The sequence below is a fragment of the Rana temporaria genome, chromosome 2 (assembly GCF_905171775.1).
Source record: "Rana temporaria chromosome 2, aRanTem1.1, whole genome shotgun sequence".
Classification (NCBI taxonomy): Eukaryota; Metazoa; Chordata; class Amphibia; order Anura; family Ranidae; genus Rana; species Rana temporaria.
The window spans coordinates 302,991,476-303,015,488 of record NC_053490.1 but is presented as its reverse complement, the minus strand read 5'-3'; the positions used below and the strand labels follow the sequence as shown (position 1 = coordinate 303,015,488).

Below are 24,013 nucleotides of genomic sequence, written 5' to 3'. Positions count from 1 at the left end.
TTTTATCAGCGACCCTAGAGAACAAAATGGTGGTTTTTCAAATGCAATTCTTTTTGAAAAAATACACTTTAATGAATAATAAAAAAAAAAAGATAAACAGCAAAGTTAGCCCAATTTTTTTGTATAATGTGAAAACAGGTGTTACACGCCAAATCGTGCAGCTGTAATATACACCGATACGGGCCACATCACTCATGTGATTGAGCCCCAAGACCTCATTTACACACAGGTCTTTATTTATTACCTCAGTTGTATCTTTTAGATTTAGCAGGATTTTTTGTAAGTTATGTACTGATTGTTTCCGCTAATATATATATATTTTTCTTGTAACAATATTGTTTTGATATTTTCGGGGGGGAGCTGTCAGGTAGGCTATACGGGGCCCAGTGATTTGCCCTGAAATTGTTGTGAAGTTTATGTGTAGAAGTTGGGTGGAGGGAGTCCACATGTCTCCTCCTCCCTCCATGATGTATTGCCCCTTCAAGTCCAGCAGTCTCTCTCTATGCTGTGTGTGAGACAGAGAAAGGGAGGGGATAGACATGGCTGTTGTGTTCACTGCAATAAGAGTTCTCCTCGGCTTCTTCTTTGCCTTCAGCGGACTGATTAAACTGACGGACCTGGTCTCAGCCGAGATCTACCAGCACATGGTAAGTAGAGCTCGGGGTGGGGTGTGTGAGGAGGAGGAAGGTGTGTGAGGCGCCCGTGTGAGGGGTTCTTCTTCAGCGCTGTGGCGGGAACGGGCTTAGATCACCTGTGCGGTAATAGCTCGCTATGCGGTATGTACGGATGGCTGGAATGAACAGGAGCTGAAAACAAGGCCTGCACGGCCACTTCTTGTGTGCCCCCCCTCGTACTGCATTACTGTAGCGGGGAGCTGGCTGGGCTGTGTTCTGTTCCGTACTGGGCTGTCTGTGGTGTCAGTCAGGAGATACTACTTCACCATTGGCGTTCCCTTCTGTGTATTGAGGAGAGGCGGGGGAGGCTGTCATACAAGGCAGAGCCCATTGTACAATGCACTATATGGGTGTCTCCTCATCCCCTGTGCACAATGAGGCTTCCTCTTGTTTCTGTCTATAATATACTTCTCTTTTCTTTATTTTTGAAAAGCAGGGAAGAGTTTTATTTATATATATATATATATATATATATATATTAGTGCTTGGGGGGTTCTAAGTAATTTTCTAGCTAAAAAAATATTTTCACTTGTAAACGCCAAGTTAAAAAAAATAGGCTTGGTCCTTGCGTAGTTAAAGTACATCTGTGATGTCACTTGTCACACCGAAGAAGTACAGAAGCTTCTTTGGGGAAGAGGCACACATTTTTGGCACGTGGACTTCCATGGAAGCACCTAAGTAACACACTCAAGGGTCAACCTTGCCGCAGTCTTCCCATTTGCAGATTCCTGTAAATTAGGGTGACCAGACATCCCCAGTTTCAGGGGACAGTCCCCTGATTGAGGGCACTGTCCCTGGGCCAAGTCTGTCCCTGGTTTTGGCCCCAGATTGGATTTATTGGGGGCAGGGGCAATTTCAAAGACAATCCGTGCAGAATTAAAATAAAAAAGTTTGAATTGCACACCCCCGCTCCGCCATGCCTACTAGCATAGGGGGGTGTATTTTTCCCATTATCTGTGCCCCTTTCTGATGATCATGTGCTGGTCGGAGCGGAGGGAATATTTCTGCAGTTTCGGGCGCATGCCCATTCAGCTTTGCTCGCATTTTCTTCTGCCTTGGCTCAAATCCTGGCCAGCCACCTGCCTATCTCCTTGCCTTCCCTGGCGGAGTGATCTTCCATCCAGTAGTAGCCGGGGCTCGAAGAGTAAGACTGTGAGGCCTCGTACACACGACCGAGTTTCTCGGCAAAAAACAGCAAGAAACTTGCTGGGAGATATTTTTTTGCCGAGGAAACCGGTCGTGTGTACATTTTCGTCGAGGAAACTGTCGAGAAACTCGACGAGCCAAAAAGAGAGCATGTTCTCCATTTCCTTGACAGGAATAGAGAAAATTGGCTTGTCGAGTTTCTGGACGGCTTCACAAGGAACTTGACGAGCAAAACGATGTTTTTCGCCCGTCGAGTTCCTCGGTCGACTGTACGAGGCTTGAGATGGGCGGCGACGGGCAGAGAGTCTCTGTTGCCATTACTAGTAAAGAAAAAAATATGTCTCCGGATTTTATTTAAAAAATCTGGTCACCTAACTGTAAATGTATTTATAAATGAATGACATTGGCAGAATTTAGGTGTGATAAAGTCAACAATCAACAGAATGCTTCAGGGGGAAATATCCTGTCATTCAGATAAGTGGTGGTTTGTTGGGGCGATGGGACAGGTGGTTGAGAATGGAGGTTATAAGGGATATTTTTCACCAGAATAGATGTTTCCTTTGGGACAGTTGTGGTAACAACTAATGGAAATCATTTTTACAATGTGTCTACCAGTAAGGGGATAACGAGAACCCCCCCCCCCCCCCAAATGGGGCAGAAATTATACTCTCTCCAAAATAAAGAAACTAAAATCGGCTTTAGATGTCTTTATCAGGTGATGGCGAATATAACAACGTGGCAGTGCATTAAAAAAAAAGTCCAAAGTTCTAGCAGTGCCCAACATCATTATCTGTTTTGGCCTTGCGAACTTTGCCCAGCTTCAGAAGAGATAGCAACAGTATATTGCTGCAAGTACAATTTTTTATTTTTTTCCCCCTGTATTAATGACCATGAGGTTCTAATAGAAGTGTGTGTGGATAGAATTAATCGTTGGACTGTTGCCACCAAGAGCTTGTTTCATACATGCAAAGGCTTCATGTACACTAGCAGCTCCTAAGCTTAGGTTCACATTGATGCGATTTGACATGTCAAATTGCATGCCAAATCTACGGCTATTGCCAGCAATAGCACTGTCTGAATCGGTGCGACGCTGACTTTGCGGGCCGCACTGATTCCAAAAAGTAGTTTCTGTACTACTTTTGGTGACTTCTGGGTGCAATCCGCACAGATGTATCTGAAATTGCTCCCGAAGTCAGACTGACGTGGGTATGAAATTGTGCGAGTTCAACTGAGCTTGCATGATTTCTAACCCACTGTCAGTGTGAACCTAGGTTGAACATGCGTTTTAGGAGCTTTGGCCGTTTTTATGCCAAAGCGCCTAAACTCGACAACAGCCTATTTGTCAATGTACACATAGGCTTTTACCAGAGTTTAGGAGCTGCTGCAGTTGGGGGAGCATCAAACCCCCCCCCCCCCCCCCACCAACGCAGAAGAATCACGTTCAGGATAGAAATGTTTTTGACCACAGGGCGCAGGAAAAAAACAAAACACGACAGCATTGTTTTATTTTTATTTTTTTGCAGCAAATGACGACCAAGTGTACATGAACAGGCACAGGGCTTGTTTGTGAAAACCAGTTCAACTGAAACCACCATGAGCAGCCAGCCACATCTGCTGGTTGCTTCATATGCCAATATATATTTTTTTTCTTCTTCCCTGAATGGGTTAGGGAAGGAATCCCTTTTTTATTTTTTTCCCCTGTCCCACCAAGCAGGATTCTATAGAAACATCAGGGAAAGTGAGGCAATCTCTCCAAATTGAGGACCAAACTATCCCCTATTTTGTAGACGCTATAACTTTTGCACAAACCTATCAATATTGCGACTTTTTTTTTTTTTTTCCCTACCAAAAATATGTACAATGAGTATCTGCCTAAACTGAAGAAAAAAACGTTTTTTTTTTTATGTGATGTTTATTAAATCAAAAAGTAAAAAATATTGTGTTTTTTTTATTTTTTTTTCAAAATTGTCACTCTTTTGTTTATAGCGCAAAAAATAAAAACCGCAGAGGTGATTAAATACCACCAAAAGACAGCTTTATTTGTGGGGAAAAAAAAACATAAAGATTTCATTTGGGTACAGTGTTGCATGACCGCGCAATTGGTCTAGGCAGGAAGGGGGTGAAAATGCACTACATTGAAGTGGTTAAACACTACAGTATTCACACACAAAAAAAATCGGAGGACCGCACATGCTCAGAAATGAAAGAATACATTACTATACAATACATCAGGGGTAGGTAACCTGGGGCCCTCCAGCTGTTGCAGAACTAAGTCCCATCATGCCTCTGGGAGTAATTGTAACTGCCAGCCTTGCAATGCCTCAATGTAGTTCTACAACAGCTTAAAGCGGAGGTTCACCCTAAATCTAAACTACAGCTTATTCAGACCAGCTCAGACATTTTGCTATCCAGAATTTTTTTATAGCATTGAAATACATTGAATCTGGAGACAATAGCAGGCACTTCCTGGTATCCCTCCCGCGGAAGTGGGCGTGTCTCTTCCATGTCTCAGCACCCCAGTGTTTGCTGGGACTAGTTCGCAATGTCTCCTGGGAGCACAGTGTCACGCTTCCCAGGAGACGATTCATAACACAGAATGACGAAATATTGTGGGATTTTACTTGTCACGTGACTCATGAAGCAGGTCACATGATGAGGGCATTCACCGATTCCCGTAAGTATTTGCTTGTGGGCTTCACAATACACACAAGCAAGATGGAACTTTCCTCCACTAAATTTTATAAATGTCATTGCGGATGCATAGAAAATGCAGACAAGCGAGTACACGCTTAAAATTACAACCTTAAAAGCAGTAGATGCACATGTTAAAAAATAAATAAATAAATGATTTTCCGCAGAACCCCCACTTTAATACCAAAACGTACAGGCGGTACATTTAGGAGCATTCTAATTGGTCGTCGCGGTCACATGGGCGATATGGGGATTAGAGGTTAAGGAAGGCATACTGTGTAAGTTCACCTTACAGATTTTTCTTGAACTTGCACTTTAAAGCGGGGGTTCACCCTATAAACCCCCCAAAAAAATTTTTTTTTTCTTCTACCATAAAATCAGGCATTGTAGCGCGAGCTACAGTATGCCTGTCCAGATTTTTTTTTTTTTTTTTTATCCCCGTACTCACCGTGTACTCGTACATCGAAGATACCGACTCCCCTCGGGGAATGGGCGTGCCTATGGAGACGGAGGATGATTGACGGCCGGCTCTGGCGCGTCACGCTTCTCCGGAAATAGCCTTGGCTCTTCACGGCGCCTGCGCATAGCCTGTGCGCAGGCGCCGTGAAGAGCCGAGACCTACTCTGGCTGTCTTCGGGGAGAGTGACGTGCCAGGGCCGGCCGTCAATCATCCTCCCTCTCCATAGGCACGCCCATTCCCCGCGGGAGCCGAAATCTATAATGTACGAGTACACAGTGAGTACGGGGGTAAAAAAATCGGGACAGGCATACTGTAGCTCGCGCTACTATGCCTGTCTCGATGGTAAAATCGTGTCACTGAGGGATTTAGAGAATATCTGTATAAAATAGCCAAAATCCCTCCTGAGATGTGTGCAAACCTGGTAACCAACTACAAGAAACGTCTGACCTCTGTGCTTGCCAACAAGGGTCATGTTTTGCTTGAGGATCAAGTACTTTATTTACTCAGTGATCTGCAACTCAATTTATTAACATTTGTATCATGTGTTTTTTTTTCTGGATTTTTGGTTGATATTCTGTCCCTATCATTTAAAATGGACCTATGCTAAAACATCATATACCCTTCTTTCCTTTGTAAGTGGGCAAACTTACAAAATCTGCAAGGGATGAAATAATAATTTTCCCGCTGTTCACACTCGCATACTAGGGCCAATTTGGAAAGCAGCCAGTTAATTTACCAGCATTCTCCCAGAGAGGGTCCTCAACAGATTATTTCCCCTCTATTCCTGTTTTAGTGACAGCTCAAAATGTTTGTATTGCCAAATCAAGGGGCAGTGTAGGCTGTAGAGTTCTCATTCAATAGGAGTATGAGTTCAAGCTAGATTTCTTAAGAAAAGATAGGGAATTTTTGCACGCTCAGTCACTATATGTACTAAGTTGTACAAGTTGGAACATCAGCATGCTATAAATACTGAAATGGCCATTTAAAGGGCCGCTTAGTATATTCAGGTGCTGGACCAATCACATATTCATCTGGATTAAACATGGCACTAAGAGGGGGCGCCGGCATTCAAGACCAATGTCCCGCTGTAACAGCGAGGGGAAAAAAAAGACAGGTAAGGTTGTTACAGTTCACCATCTGTCGTTTTCGTCAGCCTGGCTGCCCTTCAGTTGTGCGTCCTCAATCACTGGAACAATCCTTTCATGGGAAGCAGTACTTGCAGGTCCCGTATGGTCAGGTATGTTTATGTCCAGCAGGAGATACTAGCGTGCACTAGCAATGGTCTGTTCAGGACAGCTGCTTTGCAGGGAGTCCATGCAGTTATCTGATAGCAGATCAGTATTCAGGCGTACAGCAGTGTGAGTGCCGTGTTTCAGCTTGGCACTATCCAAGGATGAAAGTACTAGTCATATCTGAAAGTGATTAGGTGCTTGGCTGTGTAGGTGGGACACCCATGTTTGGACTACAGCAAGTGTAGTGGCAAATCGCTTACATGTTTTGCTTGATAACAAGCCTGTCAGCCTCTCCACTGGTCAGAGCTTTTCGCCCCCTTTCGACTGCCCCCCCCCAATCCAGCGGTGAACTGGGGACAGCGGCTTCTCCAATTTAGCTCACCGGGAAGATGGCGAAAAACATCACAAGGAGGAGTTGGCAGTGGGCCCCAGCTCTGCCCGATGGTAGAGAGTGACCCAGCCAAGGTGGGAGTTGGGAGTGGGAGTTGGGTCCCATGACACCCACTGACACACAGCTCCTTTCTCTATCTGCAACGTAGAGAGCGTCCTGACTCTCCTGTAGTCCAAGGGAGGGGGCAAGCACGACACTCCACACCAGGGAGAAAGCCTCACCTTACGGTGTTGAGTTACAGACAGAACAGGAAGTAAAGATTTCTCAGAAGAAATCAGGACATTTAAAAGCAAAATGGAAGGATGAGGTAAGTGAGGGAGGACTACACTAAGGTAAAGGAAGCTATTTAGGGGAATTTTTTTTTTTAACCTTTACAACCCCTTTAAGGAAGAGTCCCACAACTTCCAAATCTACCATTTCTCATTGGGTCAGTCAGCCTACGGTCAAAAGAGCAAAGTTGCACCATTCTTGGTTACGGCTCATTCTACCAGGAGTGTTGGTGCTTCCTGGCCTATTTGACATCAAGCTTTGGTTGCTCAAGTTTGTAAGACCCTGTACACACTATACAACTTTTGTTGTCTGGTTTCCTTTAGATTTACCAAAACCATGCAATGCAAGGGCCTGCCTGATTGCATACAAATTGAAACTCTAATGCCCCGTACACACGATCGGAATTTCCGATGTAAAGTCTGGACTGTGTAGCCCCAGACATCAGAGTTTGAGTTTTTTACATTGGAAATTCTATTGGAGTTTAGATATAGAACATGTTCTATTTTTTTTCCGATGTGATTTGGCCAGGCAAAAGCCTGATCGTGTGTACACTTCAATTCAACTTTTCTACAAAATGTTACCAAGTGGACATTCAAGCCTCTGATGGTGCAACCTTTGGTTGGCAATTCATGCAGGCTGCTATTTGAAGTTGTAACCTGTTCTGGTTTAGTTGTTTTGGGACCTTGTTGGCTTGTCATTAATGGATATGAAGATATCCTGTGTCTAGGAATGTATGCTAGAAAGTGGAATTTTTGTCTTGTCCTGTAAAACCTTATCCCATGAACAACAAGCCTTTGTTGTTCATGGCTTGCTAAAAAAAACGAGAGAATTTTCTGTCTCTCGGACAGTTTTCAGTCACCTGAAGGTGGCAGCATAACCCTATTGTGATGGATATGAAGTGTGATGTACTTCAAGAAATAGATTTTACATGTAAACTGCAAAAGATGTTTTTTTTTTTTTTATTGCCCCCCCCCCCCCCCCTCACTTTCTTTACTGTTGATGGTCACGACTAAATATCCCTAAAACACCCCTTTCACACAGGTGGCTGGGGAGGGATGGTTGAACTGCTGTTTTACTGCCCACCTAAAGCCTACCATACCACCAGGGGGAGCTATTTACCTCGACACAAAGCATTGCAGTAAGCTGGCACAGCTTGCTCATTCAGGCCAACTGGGCCACACTGGACCACATTTGCATTGTGGTTGATTAGGCCCATTGAAAATTGCAGTTTGACAAGAAAAAAAAAAACGGGGGGGGGGGGGGGAGGGGGATTAGGGAGCTGGCAACATCACCTCCTGGATGCCTGACAGCAGCATCTTATCTGCACTCTGAAAACCATTCCACTGTGAATCTCTTTTCAGAGAACGCTCAATTGTGAACTTGGCAGAACTGAGACAGAGAAAAAAAAAATAACTTTACACCCTTTTCAACTGTTGTTCAAGCTTAAGAACATTTTTTGCTTTAGTTTAGATCAACTTTAACCTTTTTTATCTTTTTATATTTCATAGGAAACTTGAATTATGTGTGTAGATTTTTTTTTTTTCCCTAGTAAACTATTGTTTTGCAATATAGTTGGCAGCTGTCGGAGTAAAGGGACCAGAACTGATCTAGGAATTAATTTTAGCAATTAAATCACCCTTAAAATGTATTTTGTTAGTAAGATCTTGCTGCCCATAGTCCTAGGTTCCCCGCAGCTGCCTTAGTAGTCACACTGCTTCTGCTGCTAGAGGGTTGGAATACAAGTGAAAACATTAGCCTTTCCCTGAGTCACTGAGAGATTAAAAAAAAAAAAGCTGGTGAGTGTTGGCAATATCTGGCAGAGATTTAATAAAAAAACAAAAACAAAAAAAAAAAATTGGTTTTAGGTGCAATACCTGGCAGAAGTTTTTTTTGACTAAATATGAAAGCCAGTTTAGATGAAATGTGTTTTAGATTGAAACATGTACATTGTATGACCTAATGTATTCTGTAGTGTGAAAATGTGTTAGCTGCCACTCAAACTTTCTTAATAGTAATCTGATATCACTATTTTTATTTTACAGTACCATTAACTTTTTGTTTGCCTAGCATCCTTCACAGCAACCGTGTTTCTTCAAGAATATTGTCTTACAGCTCTATCTAGTGGCCATTTTGTTTATGGACAGCATCCTCTCTGAATGATATTGTTGATTTTTATAGTAAACGTGTTTAAAAGTAACAAACGCTCCTGCCACCCCACCCACTCTTAACGCATTACTGAAGCAATAATAAAATCTAAAGACCTAAATGTGCATTCACGTAACGTGTGCTGGATTCCAGGTCTTTTCCTCACTGCAGAGCGGGAGGGTGGCTCCCATGTAAATGGGCACAGTCCTCCCTAGGCTCCAGGAGCATGATGATTTTTCAGGTCTCTACACATCTAATTGCACATCTGAATACTGCAATTTTTCTACATTTGCAAAACTGAGAAAGCTCTGTCAGGTTACAAAAAAGTTATACAGTGCACATTCTTTTTCAAGGCCATCCACAAATTTTCTGTTGGATCAAGCTATTGACTTCTAGAACATTAAAGCAGACCTTCAGTAATTTTTTTCATATTTCCAATCTATTAAATCCTCTGCCCTTGTTTTAACTTTGAATAGTAAAACATATTTTTTTCTGCCAGTAAATACCTTTTTACAGCCCACTTCCTGTTTCTTGTCTGGTAAAAAGCCTAGTCTTATGACATCATGCACAGCTCTCAATCTTGTGAGAGTTTGCCAGGGAGCGGGATGAGTCATAGGAGGGCAAATGAGGGCTGCAGAGCTGGAGGTGTGCGCCTGTGTAAATCCAGGAAGTGAACAGGCAGCAGCTTCAGCTGCCCATAATTAAAATGGATGCAGCCAGACTCCGTGGAGGGAGATTTCTGCAGCATATTTGGCAAGTACAAAATCGCAATATATATAAAATAATATGCAAAGTGGTTGGAGGGAAGCTTCAGAATGGCAAAGATGGTTTTGCTACTCGCTACACCACTGTGATATGATTCTTGCAGAGTGGAAGGAACCTGAGAGGAGGTCATTCCAGTCTAAAGGGCAAAAAAGGAGACACCTTTTTCATTCTGAATTCGAGGAGACTTTCTTTAACCACTTGCTTACTGGGCACATAAACCCCCTTTGTTCCCAGGCGAAATTTCAGCTTCCGGCACTGCGTCGCTTTAACTGACATTTGCGCGGTCGTGCGACGTGGCTCCCAAACAAAATTTACGTCCTTTTTTCCCCCACAAATAGAGCTTTATTTTGGTGGTATTTGATCACCTCTGCGGTTTTTATTTTTTGCGCTATAAACAAAAAAAGAGCGACAATTTAAAAAAAAAATATCTTTTTTTTACTTGTTGCTATAATAAATATCCCAATTTTTTTTTTTTTTTTTTAAAACTATATTTTTTTTCTCAGTTAAGGCCGATACGTATTTTTCGACGTATTTTTGTAAAAAAAAAAAAAAAAAAACCCGGAAGCGGCGGAGAAGATGCATCTCGTAAATGGTAAGTACGGCTCATTATTTAAAACAACTAGCCGATTCCCCTAGACAAAACGAGCATCCATCTAAGGGGAAAAATAGTTATGTATGGGTGAACCTCCGCTTTAAGCAAATGTTAACATGTGCACAGCATACATGAACGTGCACACTGCTGCTTCTGTAAACAAAGAACGCATAGTTGGTGACGCAGGCACAAAATTAGCTCAGCATTTACTCATTTAAAAGGACTGAAGGCCGAAATCATTCTGTTTTCACCTGCCACTGCTGCGCACACGTTGTTAATGTTTACATCTCCTCTGAATACGTTTTTTGTGTTGGACAGGAGCAAAACGACCTTGGTCTTTAGTCATTTAGAATGGCTGAAGGTCGGAGTCATTCTGCTTCATTGCTGCGCGAATGACTCCTTCAACCAACAATGTGTAGTTGGCATCACTGTTCTAGAATGATTGTACATTCTGCACCTATACAGAATTTTTTGGTGCCAGCATGATCCTATGCAGGGTGAATTTGATTTAAAGCGGGAGTTCACCCATTTCTAAAAAAAATTTTTTTCTTCCCCTAGATTCCTGCTCGTTCGGTCTAGGGGAATCGGCTATTTGTATTAAAATAGGTGCAGTACTTACCCGTTTTCGAGCTGCATCTTCTTCCGTCGCTTCCGGGTATGGTCTTCGGGAGCGGGCGTTCCTTCTTGATTGACAGTCTTCCGAGAGGCTTCCGACGGTCGCATCCATCGCGTCACTCGTAGCCGAAAGAAGCCGAACGTCGGTGCGGCTCTATACTGCGCCTGCGCACCGACGTTCGGCTTCTTTCGGAAAATCGTGACGCGATGGATGCGACCGTCGGAAGCCTCTCGGAAACCTGTCAATCAAGAAGGAACGCCCATTCCCGAAGCCCATACCCGGAAGCGACGGAGAGGATGCGTCTCGTAAACGGGTAAGTACTGCACCCATTTTTAAATAAATAGCCGATTCCCCTAGTAATAACGAGCAGGAATCTAAGGGGGAAAAGTGCCCTCTAAGGGTGAACCCCCGCTTTAAATCAAGTCGATTTTAAATCAACTCGGGTTTTTTTTTTTTTTGTCCTGCAGCAGATCCTCCTGTTGATTCACCGACCGTCCCATTCACTTTAATGTGACAGCTGGTGATGCGGCAGTGACACAAGGTGAAGGGTGTGGCGGCAGCAGGTGAGTGGGTGCCCGCTAACATGCGCTGCTATGATGGATTTGAAATGACAGGTGCTCTTTAAATGTAAGGACTTGCTGGTAGTTGGAATCTTTAATATTTGCAAATAAATTGAAGGTCACCTATTTAGAATAATAATCTGTCAGGTTATTAAAACGGCGATCTCAGAAACGATTCAATCATACAGTTTGCAATGTACATAGATTGTAAAACAATGGGATAAAGGAATATTCCTGAACTTTGTTTTATCTCATGGTTACTGTGAAATTGGATAAATGCAGTCCATGTTATCTTGGCTTGCAGTGCTTGGATACATTGAATGAGTTTACCAAAAAGTAAAAAATTGCAGAATATTCAATTAAATTGAATTATTAATATCTAAAATAGAAAACCATCTTTTATATATAATTTTTATAGATTTTTTACTCCAAAAACATTTCCTTTTTTAAAATTGATGAATCAAAAAATCTGATTTTTTTTTTTTTTTTTTAATAATAATTAAAAAAAAAAATCATTGCCACCCTAATCCTATGTAAGTTTGTATATGGTTGTGAACATGAGGCATTAAAGTGGTTGTAAACCCACTATTTGGACTTTTACCTACAGGTAAGCCTACAACATGGCTTACCTGTAGGTAAGGATAATATCTCCTAAACCTGCACGGTTTAGGAGATATTACCCCCGCAATGCGGGCGGCGCATGCGCAGGGGGGAATCCACGGCTGAAGGACCGGCATCGCCGGACCCTGTCGATTTTAAATCTCCCGCGCGCACGCGCGGGAGTGACGTCATCGCCGCTCCAGCCAATCACAGCGCTGGAGCGGCGATACCCGGAAGACACGCCGGAGCAAGATGACATCCTGCTCGGCGTGGACCAGGTAAGGGGTACACACCTCGTTCCGAGGTAAGTATTTCATAATAGGCTAGTATGCGGTGCATACTAGCCTATTATGCCTTTTGCATTGCAGGTTTGGGGGGGAAAAAAAAAAAGTTTATGCGGTTTACAACCGCTTTAATGTATTAAAATGTATGGTGTGTTTGTTTTTTTTTTTTTTTTCTCCCATCATAATTAATTTAAAATGCTTTTCATTGATCTGTTTTTCATTGTGACATTCAATTATAAATCCCTGTCGATCAGTTAAAAAAAATAAAATATTAATTAAATCCAGTGTTGGGCATTATAAAATATTATTTTTTATAGCAATTTGTATTTCTTTTTGGAGTAAAAGGGGGCAAATAAGGTGGGAAATAACATCATAAGAGTCTCTACACACTCAGCCACTTATTTTTAATAGCCCCAGTGAGGTGAAATTTGACCGCTTAACGCCTGAACATAGATTTGCATTTTTGGCATGTGTTCGTAAAATTGTACATATCGTCACCAACAAAAGTTCTCCTCCTGATGTTTGTTGTGATGCCATATTCAGCATTTGTATAATGTGTTTGTATTTTTAGTCCTGTTAAACAATAGTGTGTGTGTGTGTGTGTGTGTGTGGTGTTTTTTTTTTTTTTTTAATCCTACCTAAAACATACTATCCCTGAGCTTTCACCCTGACCTTGATGCAGACTCTTATACTTAAAGGTGAGTTCCACCCACAATTTCACTTTTTAAATATAAATATCCCTGTAATGCACAAGCTTAATGTAGTCTAGTAAAGTTGGTCTGTAAACTAAGATCCATTTTGTTAGGTTGTTAGAGCATTTAGTTAGTTTATAATCTAGAAGTAGACCGTGGCCATCTTAAGTGTGGGCATCATGAAGCCAGACTGTATGACTTCCAGGATTTCAGCCTTGCAGATCTCGCACATGCTCAGTGCTGCACAAGCGATGTAATAGGTTTCAGTCAGGTTTCCATAGCAACGAGAGTGTCAGAGGAAGTTGCCGCCCCTTCTCTATGCAAATAGGCTATTTGCAAGGACTACTGGGATACATGATGCCTATCCCAGAAACCCTTGCGAATAGCCTTGTGACTTAATAGCCTAGGCTAATAAGGAGGAGGAAGTAACGAAGGACTACAAAATAAAGGTATTTACAAGCAACAAAATAAATAAAAATTGTCCATTCTGAACACTGAGATTAGGGCATGCAGCACAGACAAACATAAAAAAATGGGTGGAACTCCACTTTAATATAGATTACGCTCTGCTTACAGGCTACTGCAGCTATTAATGTGCTCGGGAGCCGGTCCTCCTAGCTCCTGATCGTTCGTATGACACCAGGAGCTTTCAGCAGCAGCTCAGTCTTCATGCTGGGAGAATACAATGGAGCAGGTTTCCAGCACAAATGCTCCAACTACTCTCAATGTACATGTAGAAATAGGTGTATAAGTGGGTGCTGCTGTGACCAATGGCTGGAACTGAAGAGGGCGAGAAAATGTCACCAGCGCACCATGAATCTCCAGAATGGGTCCAAAGCTTTATTCAGCAATCGCATTGTTACAGCAGAAGGCCCACCTCCTTGACACTGCATACGTTATGCCATCAACTAGTTAAAGAGAGATTCTTGAAGGACCCAATGTTATATATACTCATTGATTATCTGCAATGTAAGACCTTTACCAAGATATACCCTAGAAATCTGTTGGTCCAAGCATGCCTGTTTGTATAATTTGGGTCCCAACATAACTCAACCTTCTGTTCTGGAAAATTAGGGGGTGACCTTGGGACCTGAAGATTTGATATCCTCACAACCTGTTCTTCTGTCAGCAGCTGGCTGTGGACCTCCATTCACCTCTGTATTGAATGAAGGTTACTGTAGGACCTGTAGCATGTCGGGTCTATGTATGAGCAGACCAAAAATGTATGAAAATGCAGGTGGTAAACTGCAACTTTTGAAACTGCTTGAAAAATCTCTTCTGAATTTAAGACTTTCCTCTTTGATATATATATATATATATATATATATATATATATATATATATATATATATATATATATATATATATATATATATATATATATATATATATATATATATAGGGAGTGCAGAATTATTAGGCAAATTAGTATTTTGACCACATCATCCTCTTTATGCATGTTGTCTTACTCCAAGCTGTATAGGCTCGAAAGCCTACTACCAATTAAGCATATTAGGTGATGTGCATCTCTGTAATGAGAAGGGGTGTGGTCTAATGACATCAACACCCTATATCAGGTGTGCATAATTATTAGTCAACTTCCTTTCCTTTGGCAAAATGGGTCAAAAGAAGGACTTGACAGGCTCAGAAAAGTCAAAAATAGTGAGATATCTTGCAGAGGGATGCAGCACTCTTAAAATTGCAAAGCTTCTGAAGAGTGATCATCGAACAATCAAGCGTTTCATTCAAAATAGTCAACAGGGTCGCAAGAAGCGTGTGGAAAAACCAAGGCGCAAAATAACTGCCCATGAATTGAGAAAAGTCAAGCGTGCAGCTGCCAAGATGCCACTTGCCACCAGTTTGGCCATATTTCAGAGCTGCAACATCACTGGAGTGCCCAAAAGCACAAGGTGTGCAATACTCAGAGACATGGCCAAGGTAAGAAAGGCTGAAAGACGACCACCACTGAACAAGACACACAAGCTGAAACGTCAAGACTGGGCCAAGAAATATCTCAAGACTGATTTTTCTAAGGTTTTATGAACTGATGAAATGAGAGTGAGTCTTGATGGGCCAGATGGATGGGCCCGTGGCTGGATTGGTAAAGGGCAGAGAGCTCCAGTCCGACTCAGACGCCAGCAAGGTGGAGGTGGAGTACTGGTTTGGGCTGGTATCATCAAAGATGAGCTTTTGGGGCCTTTTTGGGTTGAGGATGGAGTCAAGCTCAACTCCCAGTCCTATTGCCAGTTTCTGGAAGACACCTTCTTTAAGCAGTGGTACAGGAAGAAGTCTGCATCCTTCAAGAAAAACATGATTTTCATGCAGGACAATGCTCCATCACACGCGTCCAAGTACTCCACAGCGTGGCTGGCAAGAAAGGGTATAAAAGAAGAAAAACTAATGACATGGCCTCCTTGTTCACCTGATCTGAACCCCATTGAGAACCTGTGGTCCATCATCAAATGTGAGATTTACAAGGAGGGAAAACAGTACACCTCTCTGAACAGTGTCTGGGAGGCTGTGGTTGCTGCTGCACGCAATGTTGATGGTGAACAGATCAAAACACTGACAGAATCCATGGATGGCAGGCTTTTGAGTGTCCTTGCAAAGAAAGGTGGCTATATTGGTCACTGATTTGTTTTTGTTTTGTTTTTGAATGTCAGAAATGTATATTTGTGAATGTTGAGATGTTATATTGGTTTCACTGGTAAAAATAAATCATTGAAATGGGTATATATTTTTTTTTGTTAAGTTGCCTAATAATTATGCACAGTAATAGTCACCTGCACACACAGATATCCCCCTAAAATAGCTAAAACTAAAAACAAACTAAAAACTACTTCCAAAAATATTCAGCTTTGATATTAATGAGTTTTTTGGGGTTCATTGAGAACATGGTTGTTGTTCAATAATAAAATGAATCCTCAAAAATACAACTTGCCTAATAATTCTGCACTCCCTGTGTGTGTGTGTGTGTGTGTGTATATATATATATATATATATATATATATATATATATATAACATTATCGTTTCACATTAGTAATTGAACATTTTGTGCAAAAGATTAATAGAAGTATTAAAAACTGGAGAGTTTTTTTTCTTCTGCGTGTAAAGAAAACTCCCTTGGGTGGTAATTACAAAGCTCTTACAGAGAATAGTGTACAACTGCACATATGCTTGGCTGACAAAAAATAATCATTAAAATCTGGTTTGTCGAATACATCAATGCAGTTTTAGTTATACTCTTTAAAGCAGAGCTCCAGATCTTGCTGATCTACCTTTTATCAACTATGCCATCCATGTTGTTCCTGAGCTCTGTAGTTCCTCTGCAATAGCCTGCTGATTTTGCTGAAAAACAGTGATTTCCTGTTGGTAAGACCGCTGGCTGCTATTCCTCCTGTACTCTCAGCCAGCGATCTTGTCACTGCCTAACAGTTGTTCTCTCAAGCTGAGCAGGGGTGTGTATTTCTGCACTGCTCGCTGTAGTGGGCGGAGCAGCCCCCAGTTTGTGCCACCCATAGAGGTGGTGTACTCCTCCTTCTCCTCCTCGTCAGCACCGCCAACACCTCCTGCCATATTTCTACAGTGCAGAGCAGGAATAGTTACCGGAGATCTCGGGCTGACAGGTCTTGTATGTGAGATGCTGATCGCCATAACGTCCCGCCTCCCGTACCGGCATTGGAACAGTGCACTGTTCCATCACAATGCCAGCCTGGGAGGCGTGACGTTATGGCTAGCAGTATTTTCACATGCGACACTTGTCACAGCCCAAGATCTCCGCTCTGTCATGTGGATGATCTCTGGTAACTATCTCTGCGCTGCACTGGTGAGACTGCACTGATAAGCTGCACTAATGGGCACTGAAAAGCTGCACTGATGAGCAGTGGACACCATCCCTGCAAAGTTTGCAGTAATTTGTCTTATTTTCAGAGTTGTGTATTTACATGTGGTGTTGCATATTGCAGAGACCGGTATTGCTAATATTGAAGTTTATTGAGATTTTCATACATTAGCGGGTTCCACCATTATTGTGTTATTGATTAGTAGGTTAGCGTTAGTATTTTTTTTTTTTTTTTCTAATGCTGACATTTACTTGTGCCACATGCTGATGTACAGCATCACGTCCCAGCTCTTTCTGTGGTGCGGTTAGGCATGTGCTCATATACACCATACAAGCACGGATTGCTGTTAGAAAGATATCAACACTGCAGCACAAGGAGGAATATTTCTAATACTGAATTACAGCAGAGTACAGAGGGTAATATAAATTATGGGTCTGTGCCTACAATTCAATTAGACCTTTTCTCTTCAATGGTGAGGAATTTTACATCTGTAATAACTGTTTAGTGTTTTGTGGGAGTGTACTAAGGATTTTTTTGCCGATCACCGGAGTTCTGCTTTAAATTTTGTACTGGCTACCAAGAATTGCTACTTTCTTTTCACATACCCGCCATTTTGATAAAGCAGTATTTCTCTACTTTAATAAATTATGTATTTTTCCATACCAGTGTGTGTTTTTTGTATTTTTATTTTTTATCTCAAGTATCCCTATGGATATGTGCATTTGTGTATGTGACCCCCCTAATTGTATATAACTATTTTCTAAATGATCCCTTGTGGTTTTGATAATGGCTAAAAATACTTTAAACTAAAATGTTGTTCTCTAAAATGTCAAAACTGGGATTCTAAATTCTTTAATACTTAATAAACTTGTCAGAAGTGGCCCTTAGGGTACACATACCACTAGCTGAGAACCTGTTGGATAAAGCACAGAGAGATGGCTTCTTGCCTATCGCTCCATCTACTATGTATGTAATGAAACTGATTAGCTAAGCAAAAATGTGATACATTGTCAGGCAGAGCTCTGTTGGAGACATCTGCATTCACAAAATCATGATTATCTGGATGTTTTAGTTAACAGAGATTTTTGACTGTTCCCTTTTTGGCCCCAATTCTACATTCTTGTTGCTGAAGGGAATTAGGAGCAGTACAGATAAAAGGGGAACTGCAGAACAAGTTCCGCAGATACTTATCGGCAGTTATTTTTAACAAGCGTGGATGTGAAACGTGTGCTTTTTTAGCTGGTTCCTAGATTCTAAGCACATTTGTCAAACCCTGGGTTAAAGCGTATGTAAACCCATTTTTTTTTCTAAATGGGTTCCCTTTTAAGCTAGTGCATTGTTGGTTCACTTGCCTTTTACCTTAAATTTCCCTTTTTTTTTTTTTTTTTTTTTTTTTTTTTTTTGAATTTCTCACTTCCTGCTTCCCTCAGTAAGCTTGCCCCATCATCCGAGCTGTTCTGGCTGACTAACCCCCAGCCAGAACAGCTTACTGAGGAGGAACAGGAAGTGAGAAATTTAGACAAGGGGGGGGGGGACATTTAAAAGGGAAATTGAAGGAAAAGGTAAGCGAACCAACAATACACTAGCTTAAAGGAGCCCATTTAGAAAATAAAAAACAAACCTTTACAACCCCTATAACCACTTCCTTACTGGGCACTTAAACCCCCTTCCTGCCCAGAGGACTTTTTGCGATTCGGCACTGCGTCGCTTTAACTGACAATTGCGCGGTCGTGCGACGTGACTCCCAAACAAAATTGACGTCCTTTTTTTTCCCCCACAAATAGAGCTTTCTTTTGGTGGTATTTGATCACCTCTGCGGTTTTTATTTTTTGCGCTATAAACAAAAATAGAGCGACAATTTAGAAAAAAATAAATACATTTTTTTTACTTGTTATAATAAATAGCTCAATTTTTTTTTTTTAATCCTCAGTCTAGGCCGATACGTATTCTACATATTTTTAGTAAAAAAAAAAAAACGCAATAAGCGACTGGTTTGCGCAAAAGTTATAGCGCCTACAAAATAAGGGACAGGATTTTTTTTTTTTTTTACTAGTAATGGCGGCGATCTGCGATTTATTTATTTATTTATTTTTTATTGCGACTGCGACATTATGGCGGACACATCGGACACTTTTGACACATTTTTGCCACCATTCACATTTATACTGCAATCAGTGCTATAAATATGCACTAATTACTGTATAAATGTGACTGGCAGGGAAGGGGTTAACACTAGGGGGTTAGGAAGGGGTTAAATGTGTACCATAATATTAGTGTTCTAACTGTGGGGGAAGGGGGGGGGGTGACCAATCTGTGTCTCTATGTACAAGAGACACAGATCCGTCTCGTCTCTCCCTGACAGCACCGCTGTCTGCGAGAGCCGGCAATGAGAAATGATCTCATATGTAAACATATGAGATCATCTCTCATTGGCCGCACAGATCACCTAGGAAACGACCACTCCGATTGGCCGTTCACGGCGATCTGTGATTGGCTGTGTCCAAGGGACACGGCCAGCACAGCAGTTCCCCGCTGCACGCTCGGAACGAGCAAAGGGGCGGACGTCAATTGACGGCGCCTCAGAGAATTGGAACCACCCTGCGGCCGTCAATAGTCGTACGGCTGTTGGGAAGTGGTTAAACAGAGGCTAAGATGGCAACTTCCTTGGCTGAAAACAATAGTTTACTTCCACTTTAATAAGGAGGATGTCTGTTTCCTCTCCAGCATCCTTGGTTGACCCTTCTCTCCCTCTCTCGGCACTGGGGTGATATTAGCTGAGTAATAAAGAGAAATAGAGGGAGAAAAACATTGGAATACTAGTCAGTGTCAGTGTGCAAAAGTGTTGTTTTTTCTTTGGGAGAATAAATCGCCTCTAACAATGAGTGTCCTACATGGACATGTGGATGTTGCTGCATTACGTAAAGCAATTTGAATAGTCAACTTTTTAGAATGGGGAGCCTTTAAAGATTGTCCATAATTTGAAAGGGTGCCTTGAGATTGTCTGTCTATAATTTTAAAGGGTGCCTCGACTGAAAATAGGTTGCGAAGCACTGATATATGGCACTGTCTTTGCCAGATAGGAAGGTTTAGTTCCACTTTGTTATATGAAGTGTTGTGCTGGTCTCAATCATGTGTGAGTAAAAACGAATTTTCTTGTTTAATTTTCACTGCACATGATTTTGTTTTATTTTTGCAATGTGAGTTTTGGGGGGGGGGCAAACCATGCAGGGTACCACACAGTGTACACCAGGGGTCATATGTTCACTGTGGCTCACTGGTGTAAATTGTGGGTCCAACGATAAGTGCAAATGCACTTTTCAAGTGACCTGTACTTTTGGTAAATGGGGGTCAAAAAATGACTGAACTGAAACGAGTGTAAGAATTATTGGATGTCTTGTTTGCTGCATGTTTGTTTGTGACCAAGGCCTCCATGACTGTATTATAGGCTGTACTCAAGCAGGTAGGATAAGTGAACAACCTGAGTAATTTATACCATTTACAGCATTGATCATCTTTCTGATCTGCCTTTTATATAACAATTTGACATGGAGTTATTACATTTTATTATTAAGTCCTAATTTTTTTATTTTATTTTTCTCCTCCTTTCTGTCTGCAGAAATCACAGTTTGTCCAGTTCGCAGATGTCTTCCCTCTGAAGGACTTTGGGTTCAAACCAGATCCATATCAGTACCTGCAGGCAGTGGGATGGGTGGAACTGGTAGCTGGAATACTGTTGGCTGTCGGTCCTCAGATTCTGCGAGAAATCAGCAACTTTGTGCTTTGTGTAATCATGATTGGTGAGAGATACAGTTTTTATAATTAAATAAACATGTCATACATGCTTGCTCTGTGCAATGGTTTTGCACAGAGCAGCCCTGATCCTCTTCTTGGCGCTACTGGCTCCTTTCCCCTGCTGAGTGCCCACCATAGGAAGCTGCTTCCTATGGGGGCACTCGTGCATGCTTGGTCCTGAGCCGGGCAGTTTTCGTCTTCAGACACACAGCCTGGCTTGGTCCTGTCCTCTGCTCACAGGTTTTGGTTGACCGCAACAGGAGACGATGGCTTGGCTCAGCCAAGCCTGTGAGAGCAGGATAAGAGAAGAGCTGCTACAAGCGTGAACCGCACTGGATGGAGATGGGGCTCATGTAAGTATTTAGGTGGGGGCTGGGGGGGGGCAGCTACTATTAAGTTTTTTTTTTTTTTTTACCTTAATGCAGAGAATGAAAAAAATCTTTTTACCTTTTACAACCACTTTAAATATATACCATGTCTGTTTTTTAAAAGGCATGGCTAAGTGTTGGCAGCCGCAAGTTGTTGGATGGTTATTTAAGTTGCACGTTTCACAGCAGAGCAAATGGATTTGTATTTTTTACATTGAACAGACAAACTTTTTTTTTTTTTTTTTTTGTGGATTCCAGAGAAAAATCATTTAGATCTGTGTTTGCCAAACTAGCCCTTAGGGGCTGCTATTAGGTTCTGTTTTACAGATCTCTTCACCAAAATAAAGAAGAGAAATAAAAATGGACTTTTATGACTGATTTACACAGTTGTGCAAGTGGTTTGGGGAAACCTGTTTCCACAGTATTTGCTGGGGAAAGATGATACGAATTAACATTATTATTCAGGGTGCTAATACCAGGCATATACACAATATGTGAAATGGTCCCCCACGGCTACTAACAGTCTGTTGGTTTACATATTGCATTGGACTGAAATATTTAGGCTAGTTACTATAGCTGCAATTGTTCCAGGGTGGTACAAGGTGCCCTGAAGTCCAGAAAGTCGGTTGAGACTTGGTAAGAGGCTGAACCCTGCCCTGTTCTACCCAGTTTAGAGGAATCTATATGAGCTTGCACGCTAAACCAGCTATATTTCTCCTATCACCTTCCAGGACGGCACCTGAGAGATGATGGCTCCTCCCTGCAGGAAACACAATCACATGACAGTTTAAAAAGCCCCACCCTTCCCCTTGCTCCCCAGTATTGATTGTGTTTCTCCGAACACAGCGACACGTTTGTTTTGTTAAGAAAAACCTAGAGACTGGGGAGGGTCGAAGGTACACCTGTGAGACCGGTCTTAGGGAGGGCTTAACTAACCTGTAGACTTCGGTCCAAACTCACAGGTCGCCCCAGGCGCGCACCAGTGCTCTGAGCTGCGGGGAGGCGAGCCATCACTGGGTGCTGTTGAACCGCCGCCATTCAAATCGCTTTTTCCCGGGTCTCCTAATTCAAACGCCGCGCTCCAAGCCTCACTCTGAGAACAGGAACCGCATCACAGGAAGTGGGCGGTTCCCAGCGGCGCAACCCGGAAGTTCCTGTCGGCAACGTGGAACAGCGTTGGGCGGTGGAAAGGTCGGCTTGCGGACAGCTCGTTCAGGAGTACCGGCAGCCAGGACCTAGTCACCCTCCTCATGGAAGAGGATGGAAAGACGGACACGACCGCTGGCAGATCCAGGTCGGGGGTCGGTGAGTACTAATCCCCCTGGAAAGGGAGGAGGGAGGCAGTGAGAGTTCCCAACTTTTAGGGAACGACCAGAGCACGATCTGGATCCCTTCTTGTCTGCTTCCTCTCCTCCCCAGTACAATCCAGCAGTCTTGGGGAAAGACAGAGTAATGTATGTGTATCTCATGTCTTTCAGAATCCCCCAGCGGAGGCCTCAGTTCCGTCTCCTGCCGCTACAGGACATAGTTCCTCTAAAAACTGTGGGAATTGTAAGGAGAGGCTCCCTAAATCCTACTCAAAACCCTTCTGCTATAAATGTATTAATATTCTAGCAGGAAAGGAGGCTGCTGCAATGATGAAGAGTTTTCTCGCATCCATGCAAACGGAAATGTTGGCTACAGTGAAAGCTTTCCGGGAGGCAGCTGGGCAGTCAGTACAGACCGAGACAGAGGAACTCACCCCCAGGGAAGGCACTTCTTCCCAAGAAAGCCCTTTCTCTAAGGATCCAAGTGCTTTCTTTACACCTTTACAGATTCCCCCTCTGAATCAGGCAGAGGATGTAGAAAGTGAGGTAGCAAGTCTATCCAGATCTAGGCACAGCTCAGGGGAGGTAAATGGAGACTCCATTAGTCAGTCTCAGGAAGACATGCGTCTAAAGAGACACCTCTTCGCTGTAGAAGATCTTGAGAGTCTCCTCCAGGCAATTTACGCCACAGAGGAGATTCCTGAGACCCCTAAACCAACCTCGGCGCAGGATAAAGTTTATAGGGGCTTGGGTGACACCCAGTCTAAGGTATTCCCTCTACACCAGTCCCTTAAGGAGTTAGTCCTACAGGAATGGAGAGACCCTGAAAGGAGAATAATCAAACAAAAAACCTGGAAAAGAAGGTTTCCCTTCTCCCAGGAGGACGGGGAAGTCTTTTTTTTTAAGCTCCCTAGGCTTGATGCGGCTTTGTCGCAAGTCACTAAATTGTCTGATCTCTCCTTTGAGGATGCGGGTAACATCAAAGATTTGATGGACCGTAGAGCAGAGTCTCTCCTTAGGAAGGCTTGGGAGGCCAACTCGGCAGCTATGAGTCCAGCCTTGGCAGCAGCATGTGTAGCCAGGAATACCGATATATGGGTGGAGACACTCACCGAGCACCTGGCTCAGAACTCTGAGGCAGAGGAGGTGGTTGAGTCACTTACAGTGATAAGGAAAGCGATTGCTTACCTGGCAGATGCAGCAATTGAATCTGCAAGAGCATCAGCCAAAACAGCAGCCCTCGTTAATTCAGCTAGGAGGGCAGTTTGGATCAAGGCTTGGGAGGGCGATGCAACATCCAAAGGTAAACTTTGTGGCATCCCCTTTCAGGGTTCCCTTTTGTTTGGCAAAGGCCTAGATGATGTCCTGGCTAGGTCATCAGAAAGAGGCAAACAATTTCCAGTTAAACCCAAAATAGTAGGTTTTAGGAAAACTTTTCGGGGCCCCCAGGGGCAAGGTAAACAAAAAGCCAAAAAGGAACCTTACAGGCGTTGGAACTTTGGTAAAGGGAATAAGAACAACCTGCTTTTCCCTCCTCCCAAAACCAGCGACAAACAGTCTAAGTGACGCCGAGATCAAAGTGGG

The 24,013-nt window shown here is 42.7% G+C and overlaps 1 protein-coding gene across 1 annotated transcript in view; it reads left to right on the top strand.

The window, feature by feature from the left end:
* Positions 1–451: 451 nt before the first annotated feature.
* Positions 452–24,013, top strand: part of TMEM35B (transmembrane protein 35B) — a 39,549-nt gene continuing 15,987 nt past the window's right edge. The window contains exons 1-2 of the mRNA XM_040337300.1: positions 452–647; positions 20,579–20,759. Of these exons, the coding sequence (XP_040193234.1) occupies positions 540–647; positions 20,579–20,759 (289 nt within the window). The 5' untranslated portion in view covers positions 452–539. The remainder of the gene's footprint in view (positions 648–20,578; positions 20,760–24,013) is intronic.